Below are 8,972 nucleotides of genomic sequence, written 5' to 3'. Positions count from 1 at the left end.
TCTTATTCTCGACTCAGGGATATAATTAAATAATAATTTATACTTAAATTATTACTTATCACATATCTAATTAAAATAAATATGTAAACTTTAAAAAAAAAAAAAAAAATCATTCATATTTCAATTAGAATAACTTATATTCTGTTCATATAAAATCTCGTATTCAAACATTATGATCTGCGTACAAGATGAAATGAGACAAAAAAAAAAAAAAAAAAAAAAAGTTGTACGAGTTAAAACATAAATAAGCAATTTGTTGTGTTCACGGCAGCATAAAAAGTTTGTCTCCTCTATCATCGTCTGCTTTTTCTTTTTCTTTTATTTTATTTTTGTTGGGATCCATGAATATTCTTCTCCGTAGCTAACCTTTATTTTAATCTCCGTAGCTCTCTTTTGTGCATTCAAATTTTTTTTTTTATTTAAATTTTTAATATTTGAAGTGAAGAGGGGGGTAGTATGTATCTGCAGTATGGTATAGTATAGTATATTAGTATAGTATGTACGACGTCAACGTAACCATCATCGTAGGTGTTTTTACCTTTGTTTCGATTTGAACCAACAACCCAAAATTTCTTTCTTTTCTGTCTCCATGTGTTAGTGTTCAATCTCTATCTCTGAATATCACCAAAAACGCCACCTTGTGTTCAGCTCCAAAGTCACCATTTCAACCTCTCATTTTTGCATCCCCATTTTTGCCCTATGAATGTGACCTTCAAACCCTATTATCCTCCATTATTTGTTTCCCTTTTCTACCCACCCTTTGTCTCCCTTTCTTCAACCCAAATTTTATAAGAAAATGTGGATGATGGGTTACAGCGACAGTGGAGATTTCAGCATGCCGGAATCCTTCAACAGCCGCCGCCTCCGCCCCCTCATGCCCCGTCCTCTCACTTCCTCCGCCGCCTCTCCCAATCCTTCTTGCGCTTTAGGCCGCATCCATGGAAATGATTTCGTCGCGTTTAATCACCATCTTGGTACGTCGTCCTTAATCTTCTTGCAATGCAATCCGGCCAGTTTGGTGTGAAATATATATATAAAGGTATGTTTGTTTAGCAGCTATGGCGGCGGAGCAAAGCAAGCGGGAATTCAATACGCACCAAGTTGTGGTGAGCTCGAGGTGGAATCCGACGCCGGAGCAGCTACAGACCCTGGAGGAGTTGTACCGGCGGGGAACGAGAACGCCGTCCGCCGATCAAATCCAACACATCACCGCGCAGCTCCGCAAGTACGGGAAGATAGAAGGGAAGAACGTGTTTTACTGGTTTCAGAATCACAAAGCGCGGGAGCGCCAAAAACGCCGCCGCCAACTCGAGTCCGCCGCAGCTGGTGGCGCCGCCACCGATAATGACCACCCAAACGTTAACAACACTAATTGCATGGAAAACACAGAAAGAAAAGAATCAGGTAATTAATTTATGCTCATTTACCCATCCACAATTCTGTCTCCTTTTTTTTTTTTTTTTTTTTTTTGAGGAATATATTTTTTAGCTGGAAATTACCTCCATGACCCTCTCCTATTTACCTATTTTCAAAACAACAAAAAAGCATTGTTGTCTGGTTGTTTGTTGTTATTGAAAATAAAAAAAGCTGTGTTTTCTATTCCGATTGTTGGCTGAGACTCAAGTAAAGGTGAAATCTTTTTGTTTTTCTTTATGTGAACACAACAGGGGCAAATAGGACAGGTTTTGAAGCCGATCAACAACTCACCAAGAATTGGCCATCCCCTAGTACACTTATTGCAGAGGTCCATACATTTCTTCTTTTCATTTCCCTCTAAAATTTTTTTTTTTTTAAATTTTTTTATAACCTAGAAGTGTACAAAATTATTGTGATAATGAAAAGGGAGATGGGCTTTAATTAGTTAATCACAAGCAGAAATGGTAATTATAAGCATATGATTAAAAGGTGGTGAGATATATAATGTGGGTGGTGGGAGAGGGGAGGCAAGAAAAAAAGGTGGTTTTGTTGGAAAACGAAAAATGTTCCAAAAGCTGGTTTACTTCCTTTCTGTCGGTGCTGCTGTGTGATTTGTAAGAACTCTATCCTGCCTATACATACACTACATAGCCAGCTAGCTATCTAGGGTTTATAGCCTCTTTATTTTGTGGGTTTTTTTTTTTTTTTTTTTTTTTTTTTGGGTGTGTTGATTATATTGCACTTAGGACAATTGATATGGGCACCCATGCATGTAGCGTTTCTTTATAGTGAAAAGGCATTGGTAGATTCAATCATATTTGACTTTCCTTTGTACCAAATTGTATATATGCTGTCCCAAATCAAGATATGATCTACCTTGGAACTTAAAAGACCTCAAACCAATCAAGTTGTCTAGGGTTATGAAACTGATACCATATCTATACCATTTCATTTTCATAAAAAATTGTGAAGCAGTACATAAGTTAGGATCATACTTTCATTTTTAAGTTAGATTTTGTGATAGAGTTAGAGTCTTGACCATTCTGATTGAGAGGCTAGTGCGGGGTGAGAAAAATCAAGCTGTTTGAGTGTTATATCCTTAACCTACTTTTGGTTCGATCTTTGTCTTTGGGTATGAAGCACCCTTAAATCTCCAAACCAACTGTCTCACCCAAAAGAGGTGCCTACAATTCAGCGAGGGGATTAGTCACTGTGTCCTATGGTAGAAACCCTGGGTAGACAAAAAAAAAAAAAAAAAAAAAAACACATCAAGAATTTGATTATTAATTTCATTTGATATTTGGTGGTCATGCATATTATATTACATATATATGTGTGTTGAAGATGTGTGAGGGGTTGGGTTTTGTGGTGATTAAAAGTTTTTGTTGGTTTAATTGATGAGCAGAAAAGTGGGTCAATACAAAGGGGAACAAAAGCAGGAATGATGGCAGAATGTAGAGCAGAAGGATGGGTACAGTTCGAGGATGGAGCAGAAATATTGCAACAAAGGAGGAGTCTGGACGAAAAGAATGCCACGTGGCTTCAAATGATGCAATTGTCATCTCCCTCTCCTCCTCCGCCACCACCTACCCACCACCACCACCACCATCTCATCTCCGCCACCCTCCCGGCGGCTTCCTCGTCCGCCCCCACCGCCGCGGTTGCAACAACCATGGACTACTACACCAAGCAACTCCTCAAGCTGCAGCCTCAAGATCATCATCGTCAGCATCATCTCAACTTCTTCCTAGACCTACCTAATTACAAAGATCATGTCGATAGCCACGGCGGCGAGTCCCAAACCCTTCAGCTCTTCCCTCTTAGAAGCGGCGGCACTGAAAATGAAAACGACAAGGACACGGCGGAAGCCGCCATGAACACCACCTTCGTAAACCCTCATTACCAGTTCTTTGAGTTTCTTCCGCTCAAGAATTGAAAAGTCCAAAAATTCCCAAAAGTAAAAAAAATTAATGGTTGAGATGGATTTGATGTAACAATTCATGGGAAGAATTGAGGATGATGACAATGAAAAGCTAGCTAGATTATAGTAGTGGTATTAGTAGTAATTTCATAGGTGTTAAACGTTGACAGTAGTGAGTAGGTCATGTGTTATCTATGTTTAGATTTGATATTTGGGTGTTCACTTTATGAGAGAGAGAGAGAGAGAAAAGGAGAGAGAGAGACAGAGAGAGATGAGAGTCCCAATGAGGTGGCTGTAATGGAATTTGATGTTCAAGGGTTTGACTGACTCAATGTTTCAAAATTGGAATATAATATAATAATGTTTAATCAACATTCCCTTCTTTAATTACTGTGCACTGTGAAACAAAATTGACAGTTTATGAAAAGGATATCTTGCCCTCTTCTTAGATTTAGGTTGTGTTTCAACTTAGAAAGGCTAAAAAAAAAAGTATATTTAGAAAAATAATTGGTATTTAATAAGTTTTAGTTTCATCACTAAAATTTATGGATTATATAGGGGTGCTAGGTGAGAACACATGCACTGGACAAAAATAAGAATCAATCACAACTGTCCATGTGTCCAGATTTAACGAATCAGATGTAATTTTAAAAAACGACGTGAAATTTTTGTAAATAACTCGAACTATGATATAAGCAAAATGTGTTATAAGTGCAAATAACTGGTGCAAATTGCAAGTAAAAAGTGCAAGTAAACTCATTTAAAAGTGCAACCATTTTCACTAAATAATACAAGTAAATTTACATTGTTAACATTGGTGCACATAATGATAACGTTGTTCACATTGGTGCACTTAATATATGGTATTCAGTGTACATTATTTGTTGTACTTTTAATACATTTTATTTGGACTTTGGCTATGCACTATATGAAACTGTTAGTTGCACTTTTGACACAATTTACTTGCACTTCAAAATTCAATTATTTAAGAAAATACCTTCACATTAAAAAAAAAAAAAAAAAAACAACAGTGTTCATGATCTGTTAGATCTTGATATCATCATATAAATGTTATATAAAGAATCCCTAATGTTCAATATATGCCCACACAGCAGCCTTAAATCTCCAGGCCAGATGTCACACCTAAATGAGGTGTCTACAATTCAGCCAGTGAATTAGTCACTGTGTTCGACGGTAGAAATCCTGTATATACCCAAAAATATATATGCCCACACATTCATTATTATCGCATCATTTAAAAGTATTTAAAGTGCAATTAATTTACATACATATATTATATTCATTCTGCTGATAAAATCAAATGTTATTATTTTCATATAGAGAAACAAAAAAGAACTTAACAAACACGGTTAAATAAAATGTGACCAATCCATATGCACCTTATCAGTTATTAGATGTGCCTTGATCTCATCTGGTAGACCGGCCACAACTCCTATACCGAAAAAATGTCCCTAGTCACATACATTGCCATCCAATCTATAGAAATTTTGTCTTTCTATTCGATGAATATGGAAAATATGACAACTCTAACCTCATAATATTTTATTTGATTTTATGATATAGCTACATTTTGAATCAAATTAAATATTCATTAATTTTATTATTGTGTATCTAGCAATATAAATATCTATACACACAAAAGAGACAGATTAAATACAAACCAACACTCAAGTGCAAACGTACATAACACAGTACTACAGAGTGCATTCGATGATACATAAAAGTAAACTCAAACTGTATGTGATTCTAAAACATACACCACATGAAACTACAAAAGTGTACTCAATTATATGTAAAAGTGCAGATGATTGCACTTTTAATTTACACATCATTGAGTGCACTTTGTAGTATTGCTTAGTGCACTAACAGAGCGTTTGGTTGGAGGGATTTTAAATTCCCTTTCCACTTAATTCCCACCTAATTCCAAAGGCCATTAAATTCCGTAGTTTGGTTGGAGGGAATTGCAATTCCCCCATTTTCATGGAATTAAAATCCCATGTCCCTCCTGGTATTTTAATTCCTGGGAAAAAAAGATAGTGATGAGTCAAAATTACCCCTTCCTTTTTTAACCTAAAATTAATGTCTAACAACAATAATGGACATTTTTGACTTCATACTACTTATTCCCTTTCAATTCCCATGTATACCAAACATTGAAATTGAAATTCTCAGTAATTCTATTCCTATCAACCAAACACTGGAATTTAAATTCCCACTTTATTCCCAGTCATTCAACTCCCATGGAATTACAATTCCTTTCCCACATAATTCCCCCCTCCAACCAAACGCCCTGTAATTTGTTTTTTAATAATTACTAAACTACCACAATATTATTTACATTATTTCAAAATTGTAGATCTTTTCAAATCAACGGTTGCAATATGTTCTTAATTTTCTTCTAATTAACAATGATTTGTTCTTAATTTTCTTCTGATTAACATTTTTTTTTTTAGGGAAGAAAAGGGGAGGTTACCCAAATATACTAATCAATTACAAATGGTGCTCAGATAGAACGCACCCTCCATTCTCATGAGATCACGAACCACCATCGGTGGATAAATGAAATCCATCCACTCGTAGTGCTCCCTCGGCGCGGCTTTCGGTAACTCGTCCGCAACCCTGTTTCTCTCTCGGGGGATATGCTCAACGGTGACTGACCAGTCCTTCCCTAGCCACTCTTTACACCATTTGACGAGCGTGCCTATATATATACTATTACTACTCATCTTGAAAATCTACAGGCAGTTGATATATGTCCAAGTGACTTAACAAAAGAAAAAAATAGTTTGCCAATTGATGAAGCAGCAAGGGAATTTTATAGGAGCATAACAGAAAGGCTATATGGGGGCACCAATATCCATCAGTAATTTACACTTCCAATGGACTGACATTATTATTTAAGACACCCCATCACACCCGTGCCCAGTGATGGGATAGGAGAATGTATACATAGCACCCTAGACAACAGCTTGCTGGCTTTTAGTATACCTATATTTCCAACAGATAACTAGCTTAGCTGCTGCATCTACTATACAATTAATTAATTATTCAAAACAAAATTTAATGGTACCATATAATAATAGTGTTAGTTGTAAATACATTTTGTACGTGGTTAATGAAATTATATGTATATTCGTTTTTTTTTTTTTTTTTGAATGCTACTGGATCTATTATAATGTAGTATCTATTCATATACTTTCTCAACCTACTGAAACACAAAGAACTAATAACGCCCCCACTGAGACTTAAACTCACAACCTTCCAAATGAAAATCCAACCCGAGTTCCATTAGACCACATAGTCTTGGTATATGTATATTTTTTAATTTTATATCAATAATACAAAATACATGCACAAGCGTTGAAAAAATTTCTAAAAAAAAAAAAGATTACTTGTATATTTGGGTAGCAGAAAATAGAGGGAGGAAATGAAAATTTAGATTTATAAAACCTGACAAAGGAAAACAAAGAGTGCAAAATATAAAAAATAAAGTTAGTAAGCGAAAATACGATTTTGATATCCTCCGTCAGTCTCAACTGCACATCATGCATTGAATAGGATTTGAATGAATTCGACGGAACTTGCTCTGATATCAATTGTCAATTCTAATATCTATCATTAGAGTTAATATCTCGAATGGTCCTTTGAGTATTAGGAGTTTATCACTTGTAACCACCAGTAGTCCTAAAAGAATCACGGGTGGTTATCTTTTAAAACATGGAGGACCATTGGAGGTCATTTTAAACTCAGATGACCACAGTTGGTAAACCCCTAATACTTGGAGGACCATTGGAGGTATTAACTCCCTATCATTATGCTAAAAGCTATAACTAGTAGCAATTAAAAGTGTAATATAGCTTTATTTCTTTATATTTGTGTGGAAGCTAGTACCACGTTTTGATAGCAGGATATTGGACTTAGTCTTTTGAGCATATATGTGCCTAAGAAGTCTCGACTTTAATTATTTACCCTGTAAATTTAATCACTAAATTTTTAATAAATTAAGTGTCACATTTAGTCGTTAGATTTTAACGAAGCATTAGTGTAAAGACCAAATTTGACACTTTACTAAAAATTTAAGAACAAAATTTACACTATAGTCACAACTAAAAATTTTAAAAATATTAATTTTTTTTTTTTTTTATAATTTTACAAAACATGTTATAGCATACGTACGAAGAGGTTAGAAATTCAAGATGCTTTCAATTCATCCACATTCCACAACATCCATCCCATGTTTTCATGCATGCATGTGGTAGACAAAAGGAATTAAAGCCATAATAATTAAATTAAAGTCTCTTGCTAATTCCACCAGCTTTTCGTTCTTTTATTTACTACATACTATCCTCCATCCTGTACGTAGCATTGACAAACTTTCAGCATGGCTTGATTATTAATTACAATATTAATGCACTTTTTCATTAAGCCTTGCTAACTACTGGCCGAACATAAATTTCTACGGGGACCAACTTGGGATTGATGATGTTTTTATTGAAATTTTGTGTGTGATGGAGCCATTGCTTGTACCATACAGACATCAAAACCCAGATGTCCTTTTTGGAAAAATTCAACGTTGGCCGGTTTTACTTGGGCAAGGGAAACCACTGCACCATCTTTTCTTGTCTTACATAATTTATACTAACGTTGGTGTTAATTAATTATATTTATTCTTTTTTTTTCTTCTTATTGTTACTGCCGGCCGGCTCCTGCACATATTTAATTCTTTATAGAGCTAGGGGAATAATTAGTCAACCCTCTGCTAATCAAAACCATTTTATAAGTTTTTGGTTTTGCGGTAATATAATTGTTATTTTGAAGATGGGGAAAACCTGTGTCACTCTTTAAGAGTGTGTACTCAGTAAACTGGATTATGCCTAGTTACTACATAAAGGTGTGCACAAGATAAATCAGTCAATACCTAGGTATAGGCCGTTCTCGCTAGAAATTAAACTTGTAGTCTTATGGTTACCATATTAACAACCAGACCAACTTAGTTGAGGTTAGGGTAACCCCGTAATATAATTGTCTTATATAAAATGATGATAAATAATATTCACCTGAAACATTAATTTGTTTAATATGGGCAAATTATATTATGGACCATGGTCCGTTATTATAATATTATTATAGGTTACTTAAAAATTTGGTGTATCAAGTATAATTTCATGTTCATTATAATAGTACTATTTGTTCATTAAAATGGTATCAATTCGCCAATTATCACTTAAACATAGTATTTTTTATTTTTGTATAAATAAAATCAATGTTAAGAAAATAGAGTTAATTCTAGGAATGATCCAGTGACTATTGATATTTATTAATTTTTATCATCGACTTTCAATTGAACTATAAATGGTCCATTCACTATTGATTTTTTACCAATTATCATTCTCGACTTTCAATTTGACCATAAATAGTCCATTGACTATTGATTTTGTTTCAAATTTGGTCTTCTAGTTAAATATATACATTTAGTAAATATTAAATTTAAGGGTAATAATTTGAAAAATGGCTTGTTGTTGAGATGGGCAAATTGGTTTCATAAACTTAATACATTGGATTCATTTTTAGTGGGAATGTGAAGAACGAAATTTTACATTCTTACCCTTAAATT

General features: G+C 34.5%; 1 protein-coding gene across 3 annotated transcripts; it reads left to right on the top strand.

Moving 5' to 3' along the window:
* Nucleotides 1-518: 518 nt before the first annotated feature.
* On the top strand, nucleotides 519-3,711 carry LOC109150197 (WUSCHEL-related homeobox 1). 3 transcript variants are annotated; one of them, XM_019298114.1, is made up of 5 exons: nucleotides 519-974; nucleotides 1,054-1,404; nucleotides 1,668-1,744; nucleotides 2,822-3,004; nucleotides 3,068-3,711. In XM_019298114.1, exons 1-5 carry the CDS (start codon nucleotides 797-799, stop codon nucleotides 3,350-3,352), a joined length of 1,074 nt encoding a protein of 357 aa, XP_019153659.1. In that variant the 5' UTR covers nucleotides 519-796; the 3' UTR covers nucleotides 3,353-3,711. The 3 variants fall into 3 exon arrangements, with proteins under 3 accessions (XP_019153659.1, XP_019153658.1, XP_019153657.1); XM_019298113.1 differs by having other exon boundaries at nucleotides 1,057-1,404; nucleotides 2,822-3,711; XM_019298112.1 differs by having other exon boundaries at nucleotides 2,822-3,711.
* The last annotated feature ends 5,261 nt before the right edge of the window (nucleotides 3,712-8,972 follow it).

The sequence above is a fragment of the Ipomoea nil genome, unplaced genomic scaffold, assembly GCF_001879475.1.
Source record: "Ipomoea nil cultivar Tokyo-kokei standard unplaced genomic scaffold, Asagao_1.1 scaffold2219, whole genome shotgun sequence".
Lineage (NCBI taxonomy): Eukaryota > Viridiplantae > Streptophyta > Magnoliopsida > Solanales > Convolvulaceae > Ipomoea > Ipomoea nil.
The sequence above is the reverse complement of the archived record's forward strand: the minus strand, read 5'-3'. Positions and strand labels throughout refer to the sequence as shown.